This window comes from Apiotrichum porosum (genome assembly GCF_003942205.1).
Source record: "Apiotrichum porosum strain DSM 27194 chromosome Unknown scaffold_14, whole genome shotgun sequence".
NCBI classification, from domain to species: domain Eukaryota; kingdom Fungi; phylum Basidiomycota; class Tremellomycetes; order Trichosporonales; family Trichosporonaceae; genus Apiotrichum; species Apiotrichum porosum.
This window is the reverse complement of record NW_021167121.1, coordinates 611,186-638,955: the sequence shown is the minus strand read 5'-3', so window position 1 is coordinate 638,955 and position 27,770 is coordinate 611,186. Positions and strand designations below refer to the sequence as shown.

Here is a 27,770-nt window from a genome sequence, read left to right as displayed (position 1 = left end):
CCAACGTTTCCCAGCGTTTCCCACTGTTTGTGGTCAGTGTCCCGACGGGGTGGACGCTGCCAGTGTCCATGTTCTGCATATCTACGCTTTGCTTGCATCAATCACTCGGTCTTTACGATCGTATGCTCCTCTTTACTACTACTAGGGTGGGGGGTTTGGGGTGGGACGAGTCCGCATATCCGCATGTAAGGTGAAAAAAAAAGGAATAAACCCGCCGTCACCGCCATACTGGGCCAAGGGGGTTGGAGACAAGGACGGGGGGTGGGATGGTACAGAGAGCCCGACCCACGCCACAGTGCCAAGCTGCTACAAGGTGCAGTTCATGGCACAAGGATGGCCGGGTCAACAGTGGCGGGCGGGGAGGCAGGTATCGGGGGACGTATCGGGGAACGCGGGGCGCTTAGGCCACGGCAGCAGCGACGGCCTGCTCGCCGGTCACGGGGCCCTCGGCGTCCTGTTGGGTCATGTCGCCGAGGTTGTGGAAGTCGAGAATGTCAGAGTACATCATGACCTTCCAGGTGTCGACGGGCAGGTCCGCGTCGTTGAACGACCAGTCAAAGACCTCGGCAGCGACGGGCTCGTCGGTGGGGTCGTGGTACGGCGCCAGGTACTCGTGCGCCAGGCCCTCCGTTGCGGAGATACGTGTGCGCGGGTCAAAGACGAGCATCTTCTCAAGCAGGTCGAGCGAAAGCGGGTCCGCGCTCGGGAACTTGGTCGCAAACGGCACCTTCTCCCTCTTGGGCAAGCTCTGCACGAAGCGGAGAGTCTGCAAAGGGTCAGTACGCGTGGCTAAAACTTGAGCACACTCACGTTCTCGCTAGCGATGGTTTGGATGACGTCGTCGGGGGGAGTGCCAAGCAGTTCGGTGATGATCGAGAACTGGTTGACGTCTGGCAAGGAGGTCAACAACACAGGTCACATGGACAAACACTGCGGTCAACTCACGGTCCTTCCCTGGGAACAGCGGCTTGCCCTCGAGCATCTCGGCAAAGATACAACCCGTACTCCAAATGTCCACTGCGGAAGTGTGAGCTGTGTCCCATGGCTGCCTAGTTACTCACCTGCAACGTCGTACTTTTGCCAAGTCAACATGATCTCGGGCGCACGGTAGTAACGCGTCGAGACGTATCCGGTCATCTGGGGGTCCTGGATGCGCGCAAGGCCAAAGTCACAGATCTTGAGGTCACAGTTCTCGTTGACGAGAATGTTGGACGGCTTGAGGTCACGGTGGACGACGCCGGCCGAGTGCACATACTTGAGGCCACGGAGGATCTGGTACAGGAAGTACTGGATGAACTGCTTCTCAAGTGGCCGCGACGTCAAGAGACGGTGCAGGTCGGTACCGAGGAGCTCGGTGACAAAGTAAATGTCCTCGAGAGGCGAGATGAAGATGTCGCTGAGAGAGATGATCTGTGTGTGTGACGGTGGGTCAGCGCTCAGTACAGATAGACAGACGGATGGTGCCTACGTTTTCATGGCGAAGGTGCTTGAGAAGCTTGAGCTCGCGGTACGTCCTCTTGCTCAGAACCGGGGTCGAGAAGGGCTTCATAATCTTCTTGATCGCCACCGACGTGCCAGACAACTGGTCCTTTGCGGAACTGCAGAGGGAGAAGCGTGTGAGCTGTGAATACCACGATGGGGGGGACGGCGGCGGCCGAGCCCGCGACGGACGGGGAGAGGGCGCGCAGGCAAGAAAGACCACAGCCTTGGACTCCCCGTTGAGAAAAACACGTACCAGACAAGGCCAAAGGCGCCCATGCCCACAGGCTGGAGGTCGACATAACGCGTCGTCACCTCAAAGACGGTTCCGAAGATTGAGAGCTTGACAAAGTCCGCCATGGTTGTGGGCTGAAAAGGACACGGCGATGGATGGGTGGAGCGAGGCAAGAGGGAGAGGGAGAGAGAGAGAGAGAGAAGCACCAAGAATAGGGAACGCGAGCCGGTAACGATGGCGGCGGGGTGGCGGCGGCGGCGCGGCGTTGGTGGGTGGGGCGGCGGGATGGGTGGTAATGTGGGTTGTTCAATTCAGATAGCAAGGGAAAACGACGTGTCAGCCGGGGGGTGCAATGTCTTTGAGAAACCGAGGCGGCGTGGTGGGCCGTAGAGAACGAGTCCTTACCTTGTCGAGGATGCGGGGGGGCGGCTAGCCAGAGGAGTGGGAGAGCGGGGATGCAAGGAATGAAGCGACTCGCACGCGGGTGGAGGAGAATGAGATAGTGTCCGGATGGATAGATGGGACGGGGGGGATGGCTATAGGGGACAACGGTCGTTGGCGGGTGACGGGGTAGAGGAAAAGGGTGGAGAGGGGTGGGAGCTGGTATGTGTGTGTGTGTGTGGAGTGCAGACGTGGGCGGCGGCGTTGGCGGCGTCGGCGTCGGTGTGGTTGGGAGGCTAGGAGGGGGGTGGGGGGCCAAGGCGGGGGGGGGAACGCTTGGATGGGGTGTGTGGGTGACGAGTGGTGTGGCTTGTGTTGAGGGATGTGTTTTGAGGGATGGATGCCAGTGCAGATGGATGGAAGGAAGAGAGAGGTAACGATTAATGAGGATGGACGATGGACGATGGTGGGATGGTGGGATGGTGGGATGGGATATGGGGCTACTGGGAATCAAACCCGAGAGAGACCAGAGAGGACAGGACCGGAGACCCGGGGGACTTGCGACTGCGCACACACTCGCTCGCTCTCACTCAACAGTCCCCCGATAGAATTGGGTGCATTTTGGCGTTGCTTTTCCCTCTGGCCTCTTGGGGGGTGGGGCAGCCCCACAGGCTATCACAGGCTCTGGACGCTACCAAGGTGTTCTGACCTCTCTCTGTCTCTCTCCCCCTCTCCCCCACACACACCGTGGCCTTGCATGCATTGCTCGAATATCGTAGCGCTCAAAAAGTAGACAACACAAGCCACCCAGGTCATCTCAGCTTGTCCGGCGGGGAGTGGCCCGGTGGTGCAGGAAAAAAAAAAGAGAAAGTCCCCGAATCTGAACCATATGGGCCGGCAGAGCCACGGCAAGCAGTGGGTGGTGGTCGCTTGTCTCTGTCTGTCTCCTACCCGGAGCGCGCGCCGAGGGGTGGGTGCGGATTGAAATGCGCGGTTTCCGGCCTCCGGCCTGTGGGGTGTTGTTTGGAATTGTTGCTGTGTCCCCCCGCGGCCCCCTTCCTGTTGTGCCCCTTTCGTACCCACCGACACGCAGGAATAACAACGGGCAGCTCTCCTGTCCCTCGCAAAACACACAACGCAGGAACAACAGAACCCCCCACATGACGTACGTGGCGTGCCCACACGCGCTCCAATCGTCCAAGAAGGTCCCAATGGATTACTGTATATCCCTCTCGACTTGGCCAGCTCGGACGCTTCGATACGTTGGCTCCAAGATAGCCATCCCGCATTCCACGACCCCAATGGGCCATGTTGCGTTAGACATGGAAAAAAGTTGCTGCGATTACTGAGTTGCTGAGCAAAAACGCGTCCAAAACATGCTGATGCATCTGTACTGTAGTATGTGTGCTTAGTGCCGTGTCTGGACCCCCCCTGTCTGCCATACACACCTGAACAGACACACAGGACCCACCCAACCCACCCGCACCCACGCACCCCCCCCCCCCCCCACCTTGCTCCGCCCCGCGCCCATGGGTACACCCTGCATCTGTACTCATGGGCCATGGGCCGTGGTCTCGGCCGCAGCGGACGACCCCGCAGGCCCGCTCGACACTTCAGGCACATCCACATGGCCCACATCCAGACCCAGACCCATGGGCAGCTCGTCGGTGGCCAGAGACGACGACGACAACGAATTATCGCTGCCGTCGGCGGCGCGCAGGGCTAGTGGTTGGCCGGGCAGCTGGCCAAGCAGGCGCAGCACTTCGCTGTCGTCATGCCCGAGCGACATCCAGCCTGCCCGCAGCCCGTTGTCCACCACCGTCTTGAGGGCCCGTTCCAAGCCAATGCTCCTGTGTGTTGGGAAAGAAAGAACCAGAAAGAAAGAGAAGACAAAAAAAAGGATCACCAGGGAGATCAGGACGGTTACACACCCCATGACGCGAGTGGCGGACGGGACGGGAAGTTGGGACCAGGGGACATCCAAGGTTTGTTCCAAGACAAAAAGAGGAATGGACACAATTGAACCCGACGACCCACCGATGTGAAGGAGTACGTGGTGCCAGGAATTGCCGGTGCACCGAGGGAGTGGAGTAAAAACGAGCCACACGTTCCATGTTTTGCAAGGTGGGAGGGCAAGAGAAAGCGAGGACGGGACACGTCAGCCTCAGTTCCGGACCCCACGAGAGTGCAAAACACCTAGAACGCGCAATCGACAACAGGGACAACAGCAAACCGCACCAGTTCGATTGCCCCGACTGCGCGAGCTCGGTGGGTGACTCACCGTTCTTGGAGCGCCTTGACCTGCTCGCTCTCCATTCCACGCAGTTGGTGGATCTCCTCCTCGAGGCTGTCCAGGCGGTCGGCCACCTGGTCTCGGCGCTTCTCATTCTTCCGCGACGTGCGGTATGTCTCGCCGAGGACAAGTCCCGCGCCGACCACGAACAGGAACGTTTCGGCCAGGTTGGACGCGCCGTTCTGCACAGCTCTGCACGTGTCAGTGACGAGCGGCGCGAAATGGGGGGGGGGGGGGGGGCAGAATGTAGGGACATGCAGGGCGCGCATGGCCCAGCACTAGAGTGATGGCCATGTGTCGAGAAGATTGGAGCATCGATGATAGGGCGGTGGTGGATATCTGGAACACAGGGACGAACAACTGTACAGCCTCGTGGTGCGTCCACCATGGATCTCTTGATCTCTTACTCACTTTGCGTCATTGAGAGGCTTGATGTTTTTCGCCTCCTCATTTAGCAGCCCCATGCGCATGCGCGCCTCGGCACGGTGGACACGCTGTTATCGAGAGGTATCAGCTACACTCCATCTCCCCCGCTGCATGGTCCTGGCAAAAATGACGTACCTGTGCGATACCAATACAGAGGTTGCGGAAGCTCTCGTGTCTGTGATACGCCAGTAGGAGGTGGGGGGGGGAAGAGGGGCACACGATCACAACAGGACGAGAAGAAAGACACAACGTCAGCGCCCTCGTTCTCACTTGCTCGCCACCACATACACAGGCCACTTACTCTGCTGCCTGCGCCTTGATCTGGTTGGCAATGGGTTTGGCGAGGGTCTGCCCGGGTCAGCTACTGCGTCCTCGTGTGTGATGTCAGAGGAGGGAAGGGAGGGGTGATGGTGGATGTCGGGGCGAAACGGTGGGAAGGGAGGGGAGAGGAAGGCGCACCTTGACGGCCAAGCTAAAGATCTTGATGGACGCCATCGTGTCTATGCTCGAGTGGTGATGACGAGGCGAGAGTGGAAGAGGTCGAGCAATGCAGTGTGTGTGTTGTGTTGTCAACAATGTCTGGTCGCTTGACCTGCGGCAAGGACGAGGTGTGCAAGATCGCCGCTCGCGCGTCACTTCGGCGCGCGGAATCAAAACGGCCGTAATCAGCAACCTGGGTTTCGGCTGGCTCCGGCAGCGTACGCGCTGTCAGTGTTACTCCGTTCATGATAGACAGCAGCGAGCGGACACTGCGGACTGGGGGCATGCTGCGTAGCGCTCTCTAGGACGACGCATATACGCTTGCAAGACCATGCAGGGAGGTGAAACCGCGGTGGAAGGTGTGAAGAGAAACGTGCACCAGCGTCTCTTCCCTCAGCCGCCGCCACCTCGCTTAGACCAGTACACACCATCTCGCCTTTCAGTCACTGCTGCATAAAACTGTGAGATGAACGCTCCCGCTGCTGCTGTACTGCTGTCCCTCTCAAGGATGTTGTTGTCAAACTACAATTTCCACATGGCCGCGCATACACTCTAGTATTTGCGGCTCGTTATCTTATCGAGTAATCTAGAAGCCATTGCCGCAAATAGTACCCCCAAGCAAATGCCACAGCTCTCATGATGTCACCGCTAATGGGAGGCACTGTTGGGCCTAACATCCGTTCTAGTGGGTGAGAACTGGCTCATCCAACTTCTCTCACCTTCTCGAACATCTCACCTTCTCGAACATCTCTCCTTCTCTACTCGGCCCATCCACAACCATGTCGACCCGGGCTGGGCTCCTCGTCCATTACACCGCACGCCAGATTGGCGCCACCCGCATCCGGACCTTGCCACCCGCCCACCGCCTGCTCAAGACAGCGACATGGCCTTCGACGCACTCGCGTTCTCCCTTGCCCTCCGCCGCCTACCCGTATCCACGAGCTCTCCACGTCTCTGTATGCGTAACCGACTCCAACGTTACACCGCCTGGCTCAACTGCCAAGCACCACGCCGAAACACAGGCGCCCGTGACGACGACGCTGCGGCCTGGACTCGCCGGCAACCCGGACAACCAAGCTGGCGTGGGCATCGCCGGGCATGGTGCGGAAGGCGCACATCCCGGCGACTCCCTCACGCGCGGCGCCATTGTCCCGGCGCCTGACCATGCGTACATGCCCACCTACACGCCCGAGGAACTGGATGTTGTCAAGGTCGTCGTCCGTCCGCCAGAGGGATTGGGAGACAAGACGGTTGTGGGCTTTGTCACGCTTGTTCGGTATGTACACATGTGCTAGCGACAGGACCCCACCTACATGAACTGACTGGTTCCAGTAAGACATTCGACTGGTTCTCGGGGTACAAGGCAGAGGTGATTCCCGCCTCGGCACTGGAAACCACCACGGTTGAGCAGCTCCGTAACGACAGCCGGCTGCTGAGTGACAAGCAATGGCTCTTTCGCATCATCTTGCTCGAGTCCATCGCCGGCGTGCCAGGTATGGTTGGCGGAGCGATGCGGCACCTCAAGAGCCTGCGGGCACTGCGCCGCGACGGCGGGTGGATCCACACGTTGCTGGAGGAGGCTGAGAATGAACGCATGCACTTGCTGTGAGCAGTCGCCCCACGTCGCTCCTCGCCTCTGACCTCGTGCACAGCACCTTCCTCGCCATCCGTCAACCGGGCATCATTCTCCGTTCCTTTGTCCTCGCCGGACAGGGCGTGTTCGGTACCTTTTTCCTCGCGACCTACATTGTCAGTCCGAAATCTGCCCATCGGTTCGTCGCCACGCTGGAGGAGGAGGCGGTGAGGACATAGTGAGCTGCCCCTGTCCTACGTACGTGCGTGGCCAGCCGAACTCACACACTCCCTACAGCACACACTGTGTACATGACGTCCAGTCAGGCCTGGTGCCCGAATGGACCAGTCTCGACGCCCCGGCCATTGCCAAGGACTATTGGCGCCTGGCGCCGGACGCGGTCATGCTCGACGTCCTCAAGGCCGTGCGTGCCGACGAGGCCACACACCGGTTCGTCAACCACACCCTCGCAGACTTGGACCAAGCCAAGGATTTTAACCCCTTTGCGCTCGCCGAGCCGGCGCCAGAGGTGCGCGGTACCAAGTGGGGTTTCACGCGCGACGAGAGCCGCGAGTTTGTGCAGGAGATTGGCAAGCAGCTGGAGCAGCAGGAAAGGCACAGCAAAGTGCATGGGATGAAGGGGCTTGAGGTGCCAGATGAGAAGGGTCGCGGTGCAGGGTAGAGAAGGAAGGGGTGGGGGTATGTAGCTGCTCTCAGAACAGTTCATGGATGGCAATGACGGTGGGGCTTTGGGTGCAACAGATAACAAAGTCGTTGAGGTTGGGACCGAAATAATTCGACATTGTGGTGTTGCGTTGCAAGGCGAATGCCGAGATGAAATCTGCATCAAAGGCTTCTCTTACCTTGTGGCTTGCATGCTGCACCTTGGCACATTGACAAGGGAGGAAAGAGATGATTGTCGAGTGCTGATTGTATATCGCGATAACACAGACTGGGGCGGGGGGTGCACACGCGACGGCCAAGAACCGGTGCCTGGGCCTGACATTCCGTTGCCCCGCATTTCGCACACCGTCAACCATCTGCCGACAACAACCGCAAGCGGGGGTGGTTGCTTCTTGCATCACATCCATGTCATCCGTACATATATCAGCACATACAACCCGTCCTCACTCCATACCACTACATCGTTGTTCCCCTTGAAGGGCTCAGTAGATAGAATAGCTCCAGGCCCCACACCGCCCGCCAAGGCACAGCGCAGGTATCACCAACCTCCCCACTACCACGCACAGGCCCAGTACCCCGTCCGCGCCCGCCCCAGGCCGTTCCGTTCCCCTCGTGTTGTTCGTCCTCTTTGCTTTAAACGACATACACGCGTCTGGAAACCTCGATGATCCCCCTTGTCCCAAACGTCTGAGTGTCGCGACCGGAATCACTCATGCCAGCCATATCCTACTACGCCGGCGACGCTCGCACCATTGAGGATGCGGTACGTCTCAGACTCTTCTCATCCCAACCCGCCCTCGCCATAGTGTGGTCACTGACAAAGTGGATCAGTACCGTGTCCTCATTCACGATCTCCGCATTCCCCTCTGCCTGCCGCAGGAGCGCGCCACGACGGCTCTCGCAAGTACCTCGCGTCAGGTGCATGCGGACCTCAAGTGTTTGCTGGACGAGTTCCCAGCCGAGCTCAAGGCGTTCATTGGGTCTGAGCCCGACGCCAGGCGGGTCTCGGCGGCTACCCAAGCGGGACCAAGGCTTCTGTGCTGTGGGAGTTCTCTCAGAGGTTGAAAGACTTCATCCAGGACAAGCAGCGCCATCAGGAGCGGCTCACGAGCGTGAGCGATCCCGACCTCCTCACCATGTCCCAGAACTCGCGGTCCACAGAGGCGACGTTGATCGAGGACGAGAAACCAGACGCCAAATGGCTGGAGAAGAAGCTCCTCGTTCGGCCAGGCTCAACAGGCCTGCAAGGCAGCACAGTCATCGACTTGGATGACCTCGACTCCCTAGCGTCCGAGTCTGACGATGACGACCCCAAGCGCGGTAGGTATTATCGGCCATGACGACTCTGACGTCGCAGAACCCTCGCCCACACCCGGCCGCTCCAGGGCCATATCGTCTCCCAAGCGCCCGGCGAGTGAGAGCAACCTGCCCTTGCACAACATGTTGGATCAGAGCCCCAGCAAGCGCCGCGTGATTGACCTCGGGCGGTGTGCGAGCGACGACCCTTCCGCCCAACGGCGCATCGCCCCTTTCCGGCACTCTGGCAGTGACGACACTAGCGAGCAGATGTCGCGAAGCCCATCCATCGAGTTCACTGGCGGCACCCAGCCAACGACACCCCAAAGGCGACCAGCGACCGGGGAAACAGGGATGACTGGTCCACTGGGGCGTCTTGAGCTCAAGACGCCAAAGCTTGGCCAGGTTGCCCCCTCTCCCTTCTCTATCGCCAAGGCCGCGCCCGAGGTCGATCTAAGCGGCTATGACCCAGCACACCCGTTGGTCGCCCCCGGTCTGGACGAGAGGTATCTCGAGGTCATCCCGCGCAACCCGTACCAGGCGCAGATGAACAGGAAGGGTATCAACTATTACGTCCAGTGGGGATTGTCGCTCCAGATGGAGTCACACGAGGCGGTCGACTGGCGGGACATTAACGTCAGCGACCTCGACTTGTTGATCGGCACGCCCAGCAAGATCTTGCCCAGGATCAGCCACGTCCTCGACGCAGTCGCTGCGCGCAAACGCGGCGAATGTGCTTCCGATGGCCAACTGCATCCAGACTTCCCTTCCGAGACGTCGTCCAGTCGCATGTTGGCGGAGATGGATATGGAAGAGGTGTCTATCAACGATGTCGACCTCCGTGGTGTCGGCAACGACAGTCAGACGTGGCCCTACGGAGGAAGCCTCGTCTTTGCCGTGGCAGTTCGGCGCGATAACGTGGGCATACGTCCAATGCAAGTCACTGCCGTTGACCAAGAAGCGGCCGACAACCCCTACCGCCGCTCTCCGACAAAGGCGATGGACCCTCCCAGCAACCCCTTCGGCGCTCGTGCTGCAGCCAAAAGCGCTCCCTTCCCTTTCCGCTTCCAGCTCCTGCCATTCGAGCCGCCAAGAAGGTCGACACGCCTCGCCCGTCGCTTTGGGTCACGTCGCGTCCTTACCATCCGCTTCTCCGATGTCCCGCGGGACCAACGCCCAAGACTTTTTCGCATGCTCCTCGGTCGCGCACTGGTTCTCTTTGGCCGCGTGTTTCGAGTCATTCATGCGCCGGCTGATGCCGACCATGCCACTGCCATACAGACGAACGAGGCTGTGCCGAACACCCCGTCGGCGGTCGTAGAGTCGGGCACCATGTCCTTCTTGGAACTACTGTCTGGTACGTCCAACAAGTCGATAAAGCTGACTGTGCAGCGTTCAATGGGCTGGAGGCAAAGCCCAACCAGGCCATGGCGAAGTGGGCCTCTCGCATGCAGCTTCTCCTCTCCGACTCGGTCCCGGCTGTCCGGGTCGACCCTGCGCGCATCACCACTATCCCGGACATTGTGTGCGACAGCGCCAAAGATCCAGATAACCCGGCGACTACTGAGATCTTGACCGATGGATGTGGTCTGATGTGTGAGTAGACAACTCTCTAAAGCACCTATGCTTACCTTCCAGCCGAGGACCTGGCACGCCAAATCGCCCTCCACCCCAACTTTTCCCAGCGACTCACTGGCCGACCGTACGTCGTCCAGATGCGTTGCGGTGGTGCCAAGGGTCTCCTCGCCGTCATGAGCCCCGAGCAGCGTCTCCAGTACCCAAACATGGATGTCGTCTTGCGCGACTCGATGGTCAAGTCGTACCCAGATGACAAGTCCAAGGCACACCTCGACCCGGCCCTGTGCACGCTCGACGTGTGCCGTGTCGACGGCCTCAAGATCGGCACCAACATCTCGTCGGAGCCAATCATCATCATGGAACACAACGGCGTCCCATCTGACTTACTGCTCGCCATGGCTGAGGAGAGTATCGACATGATCCGTAGGGCCTTCATCCCGAAGATCTGCGCAGATGTTGGTGAGGACGAGCGCGGCATGCGGGATAGGCTCATTGCCGCCATCTGGCGGTTCGGTGGTGTTGGGCAACAACGCAAAAGGAGAGAGTGCATCGCGCAAGGCCTCTCAACCAAGGTCGCCGGACTTTCGATCGAATCGACCTCGGTGTCTGTCTCGGGCTCGTCGGATGTCTTTGAGTTTGGTGACCCGGATGTGTCCAAGGAGGAGCAGTGAGTTTTGCGGTACAATTACAGTACTGACGGTCTCAGACTCTACAACACTTTGCTCGCGGGCTACACGCCGACGCCAATGGGTGCATCCTGGGCTGCGGGCATGCTGCGGTGTGTGGTGAAGTCCTTGGCCGACAACGCCGTCACAGACATCAGGATTTCCGTCGACCAGAGTGCTACCGCCATGATCGTGCCGGACACGTTGGGCGTCCTGGCCCCGGACGAGATCTTTGTGTCGTTCTCGGCCGATCAGCCCGTCGACCCTGTCACCTTGCGCCGCATCAACTTCCTCGAGGGCGACGTCCTCATTTACCGCTCGCCATGCAAGCTGCCAACCGACGTCCGCAAGCTCAAGGCCGTCGTGCGGCCCGAGCTCTTCCACCTCCGCGACTGCATTGTGCTGTCCGCAAGCAGCAAGCTGTGCACTGCCTCCCCTGCCAGCTTCCTCGGCGGCGGAGACTATGACGGCGACACAGCGACGGTGATCTGGGACGAACGCCTTGTGACGCCCTTCACCAACGCGCCCGATGAGATGGCGTTCCCGCCAGAGACGTTTGAGCAGGACAACTTCGTGAAGAAGACTGTCAGCGTTCGTGAGATCCTCGATGCGGTCGGCACCGAGGACGAAGCCGCCAAGATCATGAACGTCCAGTACTTTTTGCTCGCCAACATGCTGGACCAGCACTTGACGGGAATCTGTAGGTTCTTTGGATCTGTGCACGATCACTGACCTGTACAGATTCTGGACTCCATGACAAGGCCGTGTACCATCTCGGATGTGCCCATCCCGACACGATCCGTCTCGCGCACATGTTCTGCCACGTCCTCGACGCTCGTAAAAGTGGTCTCACCTTGCTTCCTGACCTGTTCAGCAAGGACTCGCGTGCCATTCGCGGCACGGTGTGGTGGCGTTGGACCAAAAAGGGCATTGACAAGACCTGTCAGGATAACGTCATCTTCGTCGAGCGTGCAGGTCCCAGAGCGTTCATTGTGAGTGCTTAACGCAGTGCTTGTCGGCCTTCAATACGGCGTTGACATGGTTAGATGGACAGGCTCCTCGAGTCGGGCCGCACCAAGACAACGGAGATTATGAGCGACTTTCCGGATCCCGCGAAAGGCTTCGTCGGCGACAACGACCTTGTTGGCTTGTCAAGCGACTTTACGCGCATACTGGAATTTGCCAAAGCGGACCAGGCACGACGACCGCAAGACGACCAGCACGACGCCGAGCTCAATAAACACATCAATAACCTGGTCGGCCACGTTCTCGCGTGCATCAAGCTGTGGCAACGCGTCATGTCAAACGATACCACGCCCATGTTCGAGAGCTACCGGCGGTTGCGGCTCAACCTGAACGACCCACAGCCGACCGGCGGCAAGAAGGGCGAGGTGCCCAACAGCGTCGTGGCGGCGCGCAAGCGCGAGCTCGCTGCAGTGTGGCGCACCTTCCCCGACATGGCCGACGTGGCGCGCATCGTGCCGTTTGGTGACCCCGACGCGTTGGCCACCCTCAAGCTGGCGTGTCTTGTCCACTACGAGCGCCATGGAGTCGGGAGTGGGCCGGTGCGCCCTGTCAAAGTCGCGTGAGTGCCGCCTGACATTTGGGTTGGAGGCCGTCCTAGATAGACGCTGGCTGGCTGGGCTGACGCTGACGCTTCCAGGTTTGAAGTCGATCTCGCGGGCGTGTGCGCCATGAAGGCCAGGAGCCTCGGCGCAACGACCATCTTGCCTGCCAGAGCTGCTGCGCGTCTCAAGCCGACCTGGAGCTATGACCCGGCAGTACGCGGTGGCGGTGCGTGAATGGTGGGTGGTAGGAGGGACTATCGGAAGCATTATGTCATTGTCATTACATTACAGCATGTTACTAGCTTGTGGTCAGCGCAGCGTGTGCAGGTGGACAGTAGGTGGACAGGGCAGGGCTTGGGAGGGAATGTTCGTGCCGTGTAGGCGGTGACGGACCAAAGGGAGGGAGCAAATGAGATTTGGTCAGTGAGGCGGTGAGGCGGTGAGTGAGGCCAGATAAGTCAATGAGTGCGGTGGGGAGACATGGCTCGATGACGTGTAGCAGGGTCACCCTAGTGTGCTTCTTCTTCATATCCTCTACTATCTTATCCTACTGTCGTGAAAAAGCGTCGTGAATAAAAGGCGTCGGAAAACTACATTACTGTCAGTATCAGTAGCCATACAGTGCCACGTACCTTAGAAGCGCTTCTCGACCTCGTAGAGGGCAAAGTCCTCGGCGGCCTTGACCTCGTTGCCCTCCATGGCGTTCATGACAGCTTGGCCCTCCATGCCCTGGGCGCCGCCCTGCATGAAGTTGCCCGCGAGACCGGCGAGGCCACCGCCAGACTGCTGCTGCTGCTGCTGGTTGTTGTTGTTACCGCCGCCCATGAATTCGCCAATGAGGCTGGCAGCGCCGCCAGACTGCTGCTGCTGCTGGTTGTTGTTGTTGCCGCCGCCAAGGAACTCCTGCTCGAGAGCCTGCATGATGTGTAGGTTGGTTTTGGGGGGTTGGGGGGGGGGGGGGGGGGGGTCGTTAAAGCTAGTCGAGAAGTCGAGAGTTGGGCGAGGACGTCGGGATACCGACCTTGACCTGCGCTCTTTATACGCGTGTGAGGCTCGCCCAGTTAATGCCACGATACACGATATCCCGCAATGTCGATCACCGTTCCAGAACGACCACCGCCACGACCCTCGGCCCTCGGTTGGCGACAGCCCATATCCCGCGCCTCGCACACCAGGCAGGTGGCTGAGTCTATTCTCGACCACACCTTGCCCACTGCCCACTGCCAGCACCAAGCTGCAATTCGCGCGATTGGTGTTTCAGTAGGATCAGTTCTAAACGAAGCGCAAATGATGTCATTCAGGCCACGCCAAAATCCGGCTTCGAGGGGATGGTTGTCGGTTCGCCCACACGTCCTGCCCAGGATCGCCAGGACCCCATACCGCATACCGGTCGCTAGGAGAGCCTTGATCAGGATCCGGAGTGTAACGGTCGCACGTCCCACATGGCTCGCAACGCCGCGCAAGGATACGACAGACAGCCTGAAAGAATCCTTGCTGGCCAAGACGCGACGCGTTTAATCCTGACCCTCGCCGCCAGGCGGCACCCCACCTCAACCCATCACACAGTCCTGTTCGGATACTGAGCGTTAATTAAACTGGTTACACTGGGGGGCCTGCGTTAATATGCTAAAAATCACTCCATGTGTCACGCTGGCGTTGGCTAGTTGGCTGAAGCCATGGCTTGCGGATGGGGACGGCCAGTCCCGAAATAGACGGCCACCCCCGTGTTTTCTTGTGCTGGATGTGACTGGCAAGACATGCAGACGACGGCCACATGGGGTATCATTTCGCTGCGACCGGGACAGTATCCAGTGGTCCCTGTCCAAACTAGTGACTTACTGCCAAGGCATGGGATTGTGATGCGAGATGCTTGTCAGTCGAACAGTGGTGAGCGTCAGTGGCGCCGTAGAGATATTTACTCTGCCGGGCCTTGTCGACTGGTAAGGACAGGTTTCGGTGGTGAGGCAGGGGAGAGTCGGGTGGAAGTCGGTTGCAGTTAGAGTTCATGTAAGCGGTAGCGTGTGTCACAGGATGTACACGAAGTCAAGAGATGGTCAATGGGGAGCGAGACATGTGAGAGCAGGTCTGTGAGTAGTTGTCAGGCAGGGGGGAGGAGTGCTCAATGACGGCATCAGCCCACCACCTCCCTCCGACTGACGACACGACCACCGTCTAGAGATGCAGCTTTCACCAGCAACTCAGTATGTACATGTCCTAGTCACACCCATGGTACTTCTCACTCTCTCACTCTCTCACTCTCTCACTCTCTCACTCTCTCACTCTCTCACTCTCTCACTCTCTCACTCTCTCACTCTCTCACATGGTACTTGAATCTCTCCGGCGGGACGTATCTGAACCCTTACTTGCTGGACTCCAACTCGGTCTACTTGAAAACAATGTTGAGAGTGACGCCAGTGCACAGCCTGACGGTGCCTCTGCTGTCAGGGAGCTTGTCGATCTTCTTCTGCACCGCATTGCCGATACACAGGCAAACGTGGAAGTCGCAGCAGTGTTCGTGAGCCCACTGCTGACCTTTGTCGTTGAGTGCTAAAATCGTCGACGTCTCGAATTCAGGTCCGCGTCCGCACTGCGGCCAGCAGCGATCTATGGCAGCAGCCATTGGTACCTGCTGGGGGAAACGAGCGAGTTCGAGTCTAGCCTCACCGCCGCCTCCCTTGTCAACATGGTACTGTCATCAAAGACTTACGATTCCAGGCTCTGGCGAGGGTGCGATAAGACACGTAGCGCATGCTACCAATGATTTCGGCAGCGCTCCAGGCAATTCCGAACGCGTGGTGAGAGTCGGGGAGCAAGTGGCGGCCAATCTTGAGAGCGGTGACAGAAATGTTACTCCACAGTGCACCCTCACTGCTTGTCAGGTTTTAAAACTCGCATTGTCGCTTACAGTTGAGCAATACCATACTTGACCGCATCGGTCGAGGTGAAGAGCAGAGCGGTGGCATTCCACGGGTACATCTGGACGAGTGCGTCGCGGTACATTTGCATTGCCGCCATCAACTTGCCTTCGCCATAGCTTACACTGTGCTTAGCTTTATACGGCCAAAGGAGGCGGATCCGGGGTACACGGTACCGAGAGTCAAATACACTTACAGCTTATTGGCGGTATCTTTCATGATCCCGAGACGTTCGATCAGGTCGGGGAGGGCCTCAATAGCAAGGCCGGTCTTGCGTGCTTTGAGTCCCGCCCAGTCCAAGCCGGGAGTGGCCTTGCCACCGATACGGTCGAGCACTCGGTCGAGCTGGAGAAGAAACCCGAGTTGCTGAGCATGATGTGCATAGTGGAGGTCGGTGAAAGTCGAGATGAGGCGAGGGCGATCAAATGTCTCTTCGTCGGTACTGGTGGGACAGATGAGTACATAAGTGTTTGTTGCGGGTAGGTCAATGATTGCACGATTACTTACAAGAGAGCCACAGACATCGCAAGCATTGAGGAAAAGGCGGCTTCAATCTCGGATGGACCGAAGATGGGGAATAGTTCCCAGATCTTGCTGTTCATGCTGGTGTCTTGTTGGGTGTAGTGCACCTCGGTGAGGGCTAGGCGGGGGACGGGAAGGGAGTCGCCGCCAGACGTGAATCCGGTCTCCATCAGCAGGCAGGCGGGTGGTTCATACTTGCGATTCTTGAGCACCAGGGTGACGGTATGGTCTGACATGGTGCAAAAGAATGGATGGTGGTGGTGAAGTGAATGGAATGCAAGAAGGCGGAGGAAGACAAAATGACGATGGGGGGAAGACGTTTTGGCCTTTTGGCAGGGTGTGGACGTTGGGTGGCGGACAGTCCAGTCACTCGCCGTCAACCCGAGGAAAGATCGGCGAGACACCACACTGCAGATCCACAGACCACACCCATCGTATACATTCAATTTACACTACAGGTCCAAGCATAAAGTGGTGACCAGAGGTCCTCCGGCCTCCATGGCGCTCACGCAACTCAGACTCGCAGACTCCCCTGTCAAGCAGCATGTTTGGTGACCATTTTCTGCACAATTAATAACATTTCGCTTTGCTACTACGCTATGCGCCTACAGTACCATGCAGAACGCTAGCAGAACTCCAGGCCTCCCACTCGAGCTTTTGGTTGCCCACTCCTCCCTTAGATTGGCTGGCACTCTGGATCTACCTGAAGCTGATCTTGAGAGTCACGCCAGTATAGAGTTGGATGACGGCGCCTCTATCGGGGAGGGCCGCAATCTTCTTCTGGGCGCGAGCAGTGGACTCGCAGATGTGAAGGTCGAAGCAGTCCTTGTGCACCCACTCTTGATCGCCACCATCGCCCAGAGCGAGCAGATTCGAGAGCTCGATTTCGGGACCGACACCGAGCCTCCAGTTGCAACTGTCGAAGAGCCTCAGGTCAGGGCGGAATTGCCCGATTTCGTGCGTAATCTCGGCCACGCCTGTTACTCAGCACAATGTCTCGACGGCTGGTGGCTGAAAGGTATGGCTATGGCTACTGCTACTCACGAGCTAAAGCGCGTGCCAGGGTACGAGACGAGACGTAACGCATGTCGGTGACGACTTCGGCGCAGCTTTTGGCGGTAGTGAACCAGTCGGAAAATCCGCCTTCCAGGCGACCGAGTTTGAGTGCCGTGGTCGCCATGTTGCTCCAGAGAGCGCTTTCGCTGCCTGTTAACCTCGAGAAGAACAGTGTAAACTTACAGTTGAGCAATCCCGTACTTGAATGCATTGGTAGAGTTGAACAGAATTGCAGAGCCAGTCCATGGGTACAGGGCGTACACTGCGTCACGGTACATCTGCATCGCGGCTCTCAGCCTGCCTTCGGAGAACCTGGACGCGGGTGAGTTGATTGTTTTGAGAAAAAGGAACAAACTCCAATGTTCAATGCTTGATTCCGCATCAACTCACAGGTTGTTGGCTTTGTTCTTCATCACCTCGAGACGCTCGACCAGTTCGGGGAGAGGCTCAACGGTGAGGTTTGCCTTGCGGATGCGGAGGTCCCCCAAGACCTGGGGAGCAATCACATGTCCAAGCCTGCGAAGGCCACTGTCGACATTGGTCAGACACATCAGGGTTTGCACCTGGTGTGCGCTGTCGAGTCCCAGGAACTCAGAAGCGAGGGCTTGGCGGTTGTAGGCCAACGACATACCACTACTGTAACAGATAACGTGTAAATGGCAGTCCCGAGTCAGCCGCTGATACAGTACTCACAACTGCGAGAATTTGAGTGTCTTCTGGGCATGGTTCATAGCGTTGTAACCTGTAGGGGTTACCTCCCCCTTCGGGCCCAGAGGGATGACGTTCCAGATTTCGTGGTTCAGGCTCTTGTCCTCTTGGGTATAGTGGGCATCTGTCAAGGGGAGACGGTTGACAGGGAGGGAATCGCCACCAACGGTGAAGGGTGTCTGGACACTTATCGGGCCGAAAAGGGAACGCAGTTCGGAGCCCGGTTTGACAGTAAGCTTGCGGTCGTGAAGCACCATGTTGATGACGGGGCCCGGCATGCTGAATGAAGTGCGTTGACAAGATTGAGGACGGAGAGGACATTGCTAGGGGCGCGCCAATTGTTCTTGTAAAAGGGGCGAGCTTTTCATGATGCACTGGTGCGGGCGTGAGAGGCAAAGCAGAGGCGCGAGCTGATGGAGTGCAGTGTCAGACTCTAGGGTGACTCACATCGCGTCCAACCCAGCTTCTCTACTTCCCATAATGTGCAAGCCTTGCATGGCAGGGGAAGCCAGTCGGCGCGTCACCGCTGCCATTTTCAGATATTTTCGTTCATTTATTAACGGGACGCTCACCAGTTGCAAGTTGGTGGCGTGCATCCATGCGGTGTTGGTCATATTATTTACATTGAAATCACATTGCAATCACAGAGACGCAGTCCTCGTCTACTATGTGGCTGTCCGCACAAAGGTCTGCTGTTGCACAACGCCTTTTCCCGGCTGCTCGCCCCTCGCCCTTCATTGCCGGAAGTCGCCACATCCCATCCCCGATTGCACCGTCCAATGTACACCTGCCATCTACTAGGGCGTGCATGGGTGCATCTGCTCACGATGTAGTTGCCATGGACACACTTGCCGCCTTCCAACACCATGCCATCCCGGTTGGGGGTTCAGAGGCTAAAGGTTCTCACGAGATTTTCAACCGGCCCAAGTGGACGTAAAACTTCTTGCGTGGCCGCACCGCTGGACTACCATGTTGTGTGTGATTCTCTGCCCTCGCCCCAACTCCCGCAACCCTTCAGCTATCACTATAACACTGGAGCACAGTGCATGTGTTCAGCGAGCCTATGCCACCTAGGCACTCGCAAGACGTTAGGGTGCCTTCCACCACGTGATATTACGTAATTTATTCATTTGTTGCTTGGCGCCTCCACCCGTGTGTTTCGAGGTCGGAACTGGGCACGCACCTTGTTCCTTCTGTTCCGTTGACCTTGCACTGCGCGCGTCCTTGGACGTGTTCACTTACCGCCTCTCAACGCTGCCAACGGAACTTCACCGACACTCAGGACCACGCCATTCCCTGGCCACAACATGCTGCCCACTTGGATCCAGAATGGACGACCAGTGGTACGTTTCATATCTCTGCAACCCATGCCCAGACTACATGGAGCTGGTGGTTCACTCGACCGTGTCGCTAGCTCGCTGACGTTGTCGCAGACGGTTCGCGTCGCCGGTCGCCCAATTACGATCCACGCCCTTCCTCTTGTTCTCATCGTCCTCGGACTGGTATACCTCGTGTACCCCTCAAAAGCCCCATCGTACGGCTATCTGCCTCGACAGAACACAGACGATACATTATGGGGTCTGCATCGCACCAAGTCGCCGTTCCTCGTGCCGCCACGCGACATCTTGCCCTTCCATCACAAGCTCCCCCAAATACCTGACAACTTCCCCGAGCCTGTCAAGCCCAAAACGTCGGGAATGCGCGTGCCCAACTCGGTCCACTATGTGTTCGGCTTCAAGGATGTGGCAGAGGGCCAGAGCCCCGACGAGCTGCCGTACTATGCCTACCTCGGCATGCGCAGTGCCCTGCTCAACCTCCGCCCTACCAAGATGTACTTGTGAGGATCTCGTGGGCAGGAAAAGTAAATATGACGGTGCTGACCGTCAGCCACTACAAGCACCTCCCCACCGGACCGTGGTGGGAGCTCATCAAGCCCCATCTGACTTTGCGAGAGATGGACCCGCCCGAGGAGATCTTTGGGCACAAGATCCACAAGTTTGCTCACAAGGCCGATGTCGCGCGCATGTACGCCATGAAGCGCTCGGGCGGCATCTACCTGGACATTGACATGTTTGTGTAAGTGTCAGCTGTCTCCGCACGCTTCAAGCTGACGCGCACCAGCGTCAAGCCATTTGACGACTTGCTGTACTACCCTACTACGCTGGGTATGGAGCTTGCGACCGACTCGAGCCGGTCCCCCTTGGACCCACAGGGTCTTTGCGTAAGCTTTCTGTCGCAGGGTTGAGCTGACGCCAGAACGCGGTGATCATCGCCGAGCCCGACTCGCCGTTTGTCGACCGCTGGATTGCGGCGTACGAGTCGTTTGACCCCGATGACTGGGCGTACCACAGTGTCGCCAAGCCGTGGCAGCTTGCGCGCGAGCACCCCGAGGAGATCCAGGTGCTGAACGCGACCGCCTTCTTCTGGCCCATGTGGCACGGTAACGAGGTCGAGAAGGTCCACGAGCGCGACGAGTACGACTTTATCCGCAGCGGCCAGTACGCGTGAGTTACCGGCTGGAAGCCTTCCTCCCGCAAACTTTGCAAACTAACTCCATGCCACAGTTACCACGCCTGGGAGTCGCTGGCGATGAAGTACCTCCGCGAGCTGTCGCCTCATTCCATCCGCACCGAGGACACGAGTTTCCACCGCCTTGTGCGGCCATTCATCGGTCCCGAGGACGACGAGACGTACCGCAAGTGGAAGCAGGGTGAGAAGTAGACACACCATCGCATGTACCATCACTATATTCTAGCCACATCGTTTTCTACACTAGGGATACCAGATGAAACCGTCGTATCATTAAGACGCCCTGTGGCATTTCAGTGGCCGCTATCAAGACAAGCTACCGCTAATTAAGAGTTTTGTTTTCTACGCGCACCACTCCTCGGTCATCACACGTGCCATACGACGGATACCCTCCTCCTGGAGGTCCTTGGGCTCAAACGAGAATGCGAGACGGAAGGCGCCGACGCCAGGCTGGCCATAGCTTGAGACGCCCTCGCCTTCAAAGGCGGTAAAGTACCATCCGGGGGTGAGGAGCACCAATGCCTCGACGAGACGGACCCAGAACTTGGCCTCAAACGCCTGGGTCGCGTCGCCGTCCTCTGGGTGCTCGGGCTTGTAGCTGGCCGCAAAGGACGCGAACTGCGGGTGCGTGCGGTAGTACATGCGGCACCACACGAACATGCCGCCGGTGGGGGGAACAAACGACATGAGCGCAGGGCCGGTGTGGGCCTGGCCCTTGGGGTAGGCGACCAGGCCGATGGCACCGGCGACATTGGTGCTCTCGGCGGGCACGAGGTCAAAGGACGCAGAGAGGGCGTCCAGCATCCAGTCCCTTCGCACGCGGTACTGCTCGCGCAGGTTGGTGATCCAGAGGAGGTAGCCGTCGAGACCCCACTTGTTGAGCAGCTCGCCAATGACAACCTAAGCGATAGTGTTAGCAGTGGAGGGGAAAACGCCTGAGACAGTCCAGCTCACAGAGGAGATACCCGAGGGCATCTGTGTTTGAACCTCGGTACCACGGAGCAGACGCTCAATGAACATCTTGCTGCCTGTGAACCAACCCAGGCGTGCACCGGGAGCGAGCGTCTTGGAGAAGGTGTCCAGACGAATCACGCGACCCTGCACGTCAATGGTCAAGAAACTCTTGACCATGCTGTCCAGGAAGGCGGCGACATCCTCGTTGGTCTTGGCCGGGACTGGCGGGTGGCTCTTGGAGCCCACCACCCATGGCTCAAACTGGAGAACAGTGTACGGGTCATCCTCAATGATCACGACATCTGTGAGAACAGTGAGTATTGAATCAGTAGCTGATAGGCAAGCACTAACCGTACTTGACGCAGACGTCGTAGATGGCCTGGCGACGCTGAGCGCCCATTGTCGTGCCCAGTGGGTTCTGGCCAACGGGAACAAGGTACATGACACGGGGACGGCGGCCGCGCGACTCGTCCCAGCCTGCAAGAGCCGCCTCCAGTGCGTCGGCACGCATGCCCTCTCCATCATCTTCAATGGGGAACGCAGTCACACCCATGGGAATGAAGCTCGCCTGAGCAGAGGGATACACCTGCGTTTCGGTGATGACATACTCGCCGCGTTCCAGGAGCATTGTAATGACCTTTGTCCACGCGTCGGTACCACCCGAGTTGACAAGAATGTCCCAGTCCGAGTACACGGGCTCCCACATGCGTTCCGTCAGGTCCTTGCACAGCTCGGCAAACTTGGCCAGACCACTGCCACCGGTGTACTGCAGGCCGCCTGCGATATCAAACGCCGTGTCAGACGTCTTGTGGCGGGGGATCACGACCTCGACCGAGTCGGCCGGCGGGGTTCCTGTCTCGGGGTCGAGGACCGTCGAGGCTGGGTACGCCGACGCCGACACCGAGTGGAAGGGAAAGTACGCGGCGGGAGGAAGACCGCCAGCCAGCGAAATGATGCCCGGCACCGCCATGTACCGGATAATGTCCTTGAGCGGGGACGCACGGCGCGAGCGTGCAAGCAAGGACAGGTGGTGGCTCAGGTCGAGGGCGGTGGGACGTTCATCTGTGCTGGTGCTGGTGCCGTTGGTGGCCGTGGCCTTGGAGCTGTGGCCGTGGCCGTTGCTCACGATCGCGTCGGTGGAGGCGGTCATGGCCGAAGTGGGCATGGAAGGTGTAGATAGAGGTGTTGACTTTGGAAGATGGTTGAGCCGAAAGGTAGCTCACAGCCTCAATGTTGGCAGAAGGGTACGACGTTGATAGTGCTGCTGTGTGTTGTCTTGAGCCCCAAGAGTGATGAGTAACAGTCAAGAGTGAAAAGATGAAAGCAAGCGATATTTAAACGACAGCACAGATCCACCCCTGTGTACCTGCGTGTTGCTGACGAAGGCCCCTCGACTCGAGGGCTATCGGCTGCGATGAGATGCGGGGTCTCCATCGGCTACAAGCGCCAGGCACGCACCACCAAAATATGAACACATGCTCTCGGACCCGAAAGCCCCCGCCACGGCGCAGCCGTGGCGGCTACGCGCGGCGGCAAGCGCCAAAGCGTCGGATTATGTAAGCCTAAAACGTTAGGTAATCTTTCCTTTTATGTAATCTTTATTGTTATGTAATCCTTTCCAATTACGTAGGCACTTTGCGCCCCGCGCGCCCGTTACCACTTTCTACGTTGTTCCTGGGGGGCTGAGCCATTTGATTCCGAAGGTTCGATGCGCACACGCCGCCTTCCTTTTTGTAACGGGATTTGTGCATTTGTGTCCCTCCCCTCGTTGCGGCGTGTCGGACCCTCGGAGCAACCCAGTGCTTATTTCCCGCCAAGCAGACGCTAGTATACGCTAGCACTGTGAGTATGCAAACGCAACACCGGTGTGGCCGCAGCCCAGCAAGAAGCCACCACCGGCCATACGCCACAAAGCACAGGCGGCACAGCGAACCGAAAGAGGTCGTGCAGGGCACGTCTCAAACGCAGCAGTGGTCGGGCCGGGGTATCACAGGCTGTGGGCGGTGCAGATTGACAAAAGGGGGATTTATGCTTCTCATTGAACCATGATACATTGATGCCTGAGGCATGAGAGGCGATGTCATGTACAGAAAACGGACCAGCGGGGCTGGGCAACGGCAAGGCTGGAGAGCTGTGCGTCTTTCTGATCGCGAGTGACTGACCTGGCGCGCTGGGGCGGAGGGGGCTGTGGACCTGTGGACTTGTGGACCTTGGGGTCTGGTGCTGGCCGCTGGAGGTGAAAACGTGCTGCTGGTGGCGTGTGGTGGCCGTGGGTGGGCGCCGTGTTGGGCTGTGATCGTTTGTTGAGTCTCCGTCGGCTGTGTGTGTGTGTGTCAAGCCACAACGTTCTCGGTGGGTCCCCAGTGCCAGCAATCCACATCCTGCATCTTGGAACGGCCATCCTGCGCGGCTTGTGCGGGAGGTGTCAGGACCAGCTCAGGATCGATAGGGGGGGGGGGGGAAGGCGACGCACCTCCATAACCAAGGGATCCCGCGTCATGTCACTGTCACTCTGTCCCAGCCAGCACCACATACAGCCAGAGACGGGGAGAGACGGCGACGGCTTGCCGCCGCTGGCTCTAGCTTCCTCTCTCTCTCTCATACCGCCAGTCCTGGCTCGGCCCCCATTGACTCAAAGGGCAAGCTGTGCCTATTGCCGGCTGTCTCATACCGTTCTTCATTCACTTCCACCGAGGTACCGGAGGTCGTGGTTAGGTACTCCTGTCAGCGTCAATATTCGTAGGTTTATTGAACAGGGGTTGCAGCCTGTATATCTGTCTCTGATCCTCTGAAAACTGGGTGGTGTGTGAGTTGAAGCAACGTAATCCTAGTTGATTGCTTGACGTTGAGCGCGGAACGGGGATGTGCTTGAGGGGACCCGCCACGGGCCACGGGTGCCTTCGGGTGCTGGCCCTTTGGGCGTCATGGCCTGCCGCTTCTGTTGCATTCCGCAAATGAGCGGCGTACATGGCACAGCCGGGGGACAACACCCAACCGATAGAGGCGGCAATAATGTATCGAGGGACGGCCTGGACAAAAGCTCAGAACCTAATGATGCGTAAAATGCGTGTTGAGACGGCAGCAGCGGGGCAGCGCAGCCCAGGCAAAACAGGTCTACCGCGGATGGCGCGGACGCCAAAACGTTTGAGCCTGGGAGAGCCTGTTGAGCCTTTTGGGCCTTTTGCTCCGCGGTGTTGCTGTTCTGCCGTTCTCGCGCCGCCCGCATCCGTCTGTCGCACCGCATATCACCGTCCTGAACAGTCGTTGCTCGCTCCAGAGCGCTCCAGAGCGCCAGAGCCCAAGAGCTCCACTGCCTGTGTGATGTGGAGGATTGGGAGCTGGCTGGGGCAGTGCGCGGCTTGCTCGCCTCGCCTCTGTGCCTATCAGTGCAAGAATCACACCTGTGGTGTGTGTGTTCCTCGTTCATTGTGTGTTGGGTGCAGGGCGTGCACCGACTGTCGTAGATATGCAAGAAGCCAGCCTGATGGATCGTCTTCTCCCCTTCCATTTCCCTCATCCCCCTTTTGTGAACGCACACTCGCACACTAGCACACTCTTCCTTCACGACCACACCTCTTGACGGCCTCACGGCGACACATCAAGCAACACCCCCAAACCCCTCTGAGCCCCACAACATGCTGCACGGGCTGGCCAAAGCCGCGGCGTTGGCGGCGCTCTCGCTCACCCCCACGGCGCTTGCCGCGTTCACCCCCAACGCCTATTTCAATGTCAGTTTGAACGCAGACTCTCCAGCAATCCAGTACGGCCCGGATGCCCTTGACCAACGCTTCAACGGGTCGTACTGGTACATGCAGTACACCAATTCGTCATGGGACTCGTACCAGATCAATGAGGTTGGCCAAGGTACGGCTCAGGCCGTCGCCAACCCCCCTGGAAACACCAGCGTGAACCAGTATCCAATCGTTGCCATCCCCTTCACTGGTACTGCCATTTACCTGTGGGGAACCGCCATCCCGGACTCGACAACTGTCAAGGCGCCACTGTTGTTCTGGGTCGACAACCAGTCGCCGACCAACGTCCCCGGCAATGGCGTCAACGAATCAATCTTTACATACCAAGAAGGCTTGGACTGGGGCAACCACATCGCCTACCTTGGGATCGTCGCCGGAACATTGCTGTTCGAAGGAGTCACCTACACAACGGCCGCGTTGACCACTGTGTAAGCTCAGACCAGAGGTGAACAGTGCTAATGGAGAGCTCTGATGCCGAGCAAGTCTTCGGAGACATTCACCCACTCATCGTCGGCAACTCGCTCAACACGGACATCTTTGCCTACGCTGGCAACTGGACCGTTCAGACTGAGGTCGGAGGCGGAGGTGGGTGGTCGAGCCTGGCATCACGGGCGCAGCTCCGCACCGCACAGCACAGCACGGCACTGACAGCTCGTTTCAGGTGATCAGACCGCCTACCCCTACAGCACGGCCATTGGCACAAACGGCGCCATTCTGCGGTTCAACGTGCCCCTCAATACCTCGTACATTATGATCAACGGCACCGTCGGGCCTGACCTCGGACTCATCGACTTCAAGGTGGAGCCCACGCCTGTTTATTCTCAGGTCTCCGTCATGAACCAGTACGACCCGTGGATCCAATCCGCCAGGCTGTACTACGTTCCCCTCGACCCCACGCTCGAGTACAACGTGACAATCTTCTCCGACACCGTTGGCTCTGGCTTGACGGCGATGAACAATGACAAGATTAGTCTCTACTCGGTCGATTTTTTCAACTATAACCAGTAAGTTGGCCCGGTCCTAAACCAGCTGACAGCCAGGGGTGGTCGCTCGGACAACAGCAACAACGGTACCTCGACTGGAGGTTTGGGCATTAGCAGTGGCACCAACGGAACCGATGCTACTGGTAACAGCACTACGACCGGAGGAGACGCAGCGTCATCGACCGCTGCCGTTACCAAGAAGAGCAGCAACACGGGCGCCATTGCTGGCGGTGTTGTAAGTTGTTTCTGGCGTTCTTTGAGAGACAGCTGACGAGTTCCAGGTTGGCGGTGTCGTTGCCCTCGCGGCAATCGCGGCAGCCCTCTTCTTCTTCTGCCGTCGTCGCTCGAAGAGCCGCGAGCAGGGGCCTGCTACTTTCGAGATTGACGAGTCGGCCGTCACGTCTCCTTATGTGCAACAGAACATGTCGGCGAAGCGTGAGCCCCAAAAACACCCTATCGTTTGTGGCGTTTTTGCTGACCATACTTAGCTATGACCCAGCAAGTGTCCAACAACAACCCTGGCGGATACTTCCCTCAGCAGGACTATGCCGGCGCGCCCCTTCTCGTCGGCAATGCTGGTCCGATGGCCAACCGCGGCTCGGTCGGCCAGGTCTCGTCGTCCGCCGGCTACCCCACGTCCTCTGGATACGCCTCCAGCGACATCATGGCCAGCAGCGCTGTTGGCGGCATCACCCCCTCCATGCTCAGCCCCGGTCGCGAGAGCAATGGCTCGCACTACGCCGCTGCTGGCGCTGCAGGCGCTGCCGGAGCCGCTGCTGCTGGCGTGTATGGTAACGAAAAGTCGCAGCCGATGCGTGAAATGGGCCAGACGCAGGTCGCTGCTCCGGGCGGCCCTTCGTCTGTGGGAGCCTCGCGCGCGCCCGCCCCCATTGCCGCGGCCATCCCGTCGCGCGTGTTCGCCCAGGAGGAGGACGCCGGAGGCGTGGAGCTCATCCCGCCTTCGTACCGCCCCGAATGGGCTGGCTCCTCTGCTGCGGGATCGAGCTCGGCTGGTGTTGGTGCTGGTGCTGGTGCTGGTGCCGCTGGTGCCGCTGCTGGCGAGGTCGACGACCGCCGCCCCTCGTACGCGACCAGCACAGGCACGGGTAATGAGGACTGGGCCACGCCTCGCGGAAGCCTGGAAAAGCGCTAGGTTCGTTCTGGACCCCCAACCGTTGCGGTGAACCGAGAGTGGAGCAAGTTGGGGAGAGGACGATGGGCGCGTGTGTGTGTGAGACAGAGAGAGAGAGAGAGCTTTGTAGTCGACATCCGTGATAATGCCGCTGTGGCGTGCCACGCTATAGGGTTTAGGGCAACTTTGTCCATCTACGTAAATGTTTTATGAATGTTAGTATGTGCCTCTGGTCGGCAGACGGACTCTGACAGGAGGACCACGGAGAGGGGTATTTTACCGTATTTTCCTAGATTTATCGGGCTCGTAGTCGGGGTACCGTACCTAGGTACAGTACAGTACTGCGGATTTCACTCGGTTTCACTCTCGCCCCAGCATTCCTTGCCCTTTTGCCTAGAATCAGCCCGCAGCAGTGCTGTGGATGTGGACAGGGCCAAGACAATGGTGGACGTAACCGCCGACATGCATGAACGGTGGCTTTGAGGGTGAAACATAGCACACACCCGCCCGCGTTCAGCCGCAGTTTGCATGTTGGAGACCCGTCAGGCTGTCAACCGCCAG

The 27,770-nt window shown here is 58.6% G+C and overlaps 9 protein-coding genes across 9 annotated transcripts; 4 read left to right on the top strand and 5 right to left on the bottom strand.

Moving 5' to 3' along the window:
* Positions 1-400: 400 nt before the first annotated feature.
* HOG1 (MAPK protein hog1) lies at positions 401-1,839 on the bottom strand (the record flags this gene model as incomplete). The annotated part of the gene is made up of 6 exons (XM_028618733.1): positions 401-766; positions 811-890; positions 946-1,017; positions 1,062-1,410; positions 1,469-1,598; positions 1,736-1,839. The coding sequence occupies 6 exons, from the start codon at positions 1,837-1,839 to the stop codon at positions 401-403; spliced, it is 1,101 nt and encodes a 366-aa protein (XP_028473100.1).
* A 1,808-nt stretch (positions 1,840-3,647) lies between these two features.
* Positions 3,648-5,309, bottom strand: EHS24_003026 (uncharacterized protein; the record flags this gene model as incomplete). Its single annotated transcript, XM_028618732.1, has 6 exons — positions 3,648-3,945; positions 4,377-4,580; positions 4,800-4,882; positions 4,950-4,989; positions 5,116-5,162; positions 5,274-5,309. The coding sequence occupies 6 exons, from the start codon at positions 5,307-5,309 to the stop codon at positions 3,648-3,650; spliced, it is 708 nt and encodes a 235-aa protein (XP_028473099.1).
* Positions 5,310-6,073: 764 nt separating this feature from the next.
* Positions 6,074-7,549, top strand: EHS24_003025 (uncharacterized protein; the record flags this gene model as incomplete). Its single annotated transcript, XM_028618731.1, has 4 exons — positions 6,074-6,570; positions 6,627-6,899; positions 6,947-7,105; positions 7,165-7,549. The coding sequence occupies 4 exons, from the start codon at positions 6,074-6,076 to the stop codon at positions 7,547-7,549; spliced, it is 1,314 nt and encodes a 437-aa protein (XP_028473098.1).
* Positions 7,550-8,263: 714 nt separating this feature from the next.
* On the top strand, positions 8,264-12,892 carry EHS24_003024 (uncharacterized protein; the record flags this gene model as incomplete). Its single annotated transcript, XM_028618730.1, has 10 exons — positions 8,264-8,314; positions 8,383-8,553; positions 8,610-8,871; positions 8,909-10,204; positions 10,240-10,443; positions 10,486-11,092; positions 11,132-11,790; positions 11,832-12,082; positions 12,137-12,675; positions 12,754-12,892. The coding sequence occupies 10 exons, from the start codon at positions 8,264-8,266 to the stop codon at positions 12,890-12,892; spliced, it is 4,179 nt and encodes a 1,392-aa protein (XP_028473097.1).
* A 399-nt stretch (positions 12,893-13,291) lies between these two features.
* On the bottom strand, positions 13,292-16,331 carry EHS24_003023 (uncharacterized protein; the record flags this gene model as incomplete). The annotated part of the gene is made up of 6 exons (XM_028618729.1): positions 13,292-13,573; positions 15,285-15,328; positions 15,366-15,526; positions 15,564-15,692; positions 15,770-16,015; positions 16,081-16,331. 6 exons carry the CDS (start codon positions 16,329-16,331, stop codon positions 13,292-13,294), a joined length of 1,113 nt encoding a protein of 370 aa, XP_028473096.1.
* Positions 16,332-16,794: 463 nt separating this feature from the next.
* On the bottom strand, positions 16,795-18,137 carry EHS24_003022 (uncharacterized protein; the record flags this gene model as incomplete). Its single annotated transcript, XM_028618728.1, has 5 exons — positions 16,795-17,072; positions 17,140-17,291; positions 17,335-17,463; positions 17,542-17,679; positions 17,845-18,137. 5 exons carry the CDS (start codon positions 18,135-18,137, stop codon positions 16,795-16,797), a joined length of 990 nt encoding a protein of 329 aa, XP_028473095.1.
* Positions 18,138-19,166: 1,029 nt separating this feature from the next.
* On the top strand, positions 19,167-20,580 carry EHS24_003021 (uncharacterized protein; the record flags this gene model as incomplete). Its single annotated transcript, XM_028618727.1, has 6 exons — positions 19,167-19,202; positions 19,293-19,696; positions 19,747-19,935; positions 19,981-20,080; positions 20,116-20,363; positions 20,424-20,580. The coding sequence occupies 6 exons, from the start codon at positions 19,167-19,169 to the stop codon at positions 20,578-20,580; spliced, it is 1,134 nt and encodes a 377-aa protein (XP_028473094.1).
* A 150-nt stretch (positions 20,581-20,730) lies between these two features.
* On the bottom strand, positions 20,731-22,492 carry EHS24_003020 (uncharacterized protein; the record flags this gene model as incomplete). The annotated part of the gene is made up of 3 exons (XM_028618726.1): positions 20,731-21,288; positions 21,343-21,644; positions 21,694-22,492. The coding sequence occupies 3 exons, from the start codon at positions 22,490-22,492 to the stop codon at positions 20,731-20,733; spliced, it is 1,659 nt and encodes a 552-aa protein (XP_028473093.1).
* A 2,485-nt stretch (positions 22,493-24,977) lies between these two features.
* On the top strand, positions 24,978-27,230 carry EHS24_003019 (uncharacterized protein; the record flags this gene model as incomplete). The annotated part of the gene is made up of 6 exons (XM_028618725.1): positions 24,978-25,522; positions 25,561-25,679; positions 25,756-26,098; positions 26,135-26,312; positions 26,359-26,512; positions 26,566-27,230. 6 exons carry the CDS (start codon positions 24,978-24,980, stop codon positions 27,228-27,230), a joined length of 2,004 nt encoding a protein of 667 aa, XP_028473092.1.
* Between the last annotated feature and the right edge of the window lie 540 nt (positions 27,231-27,770).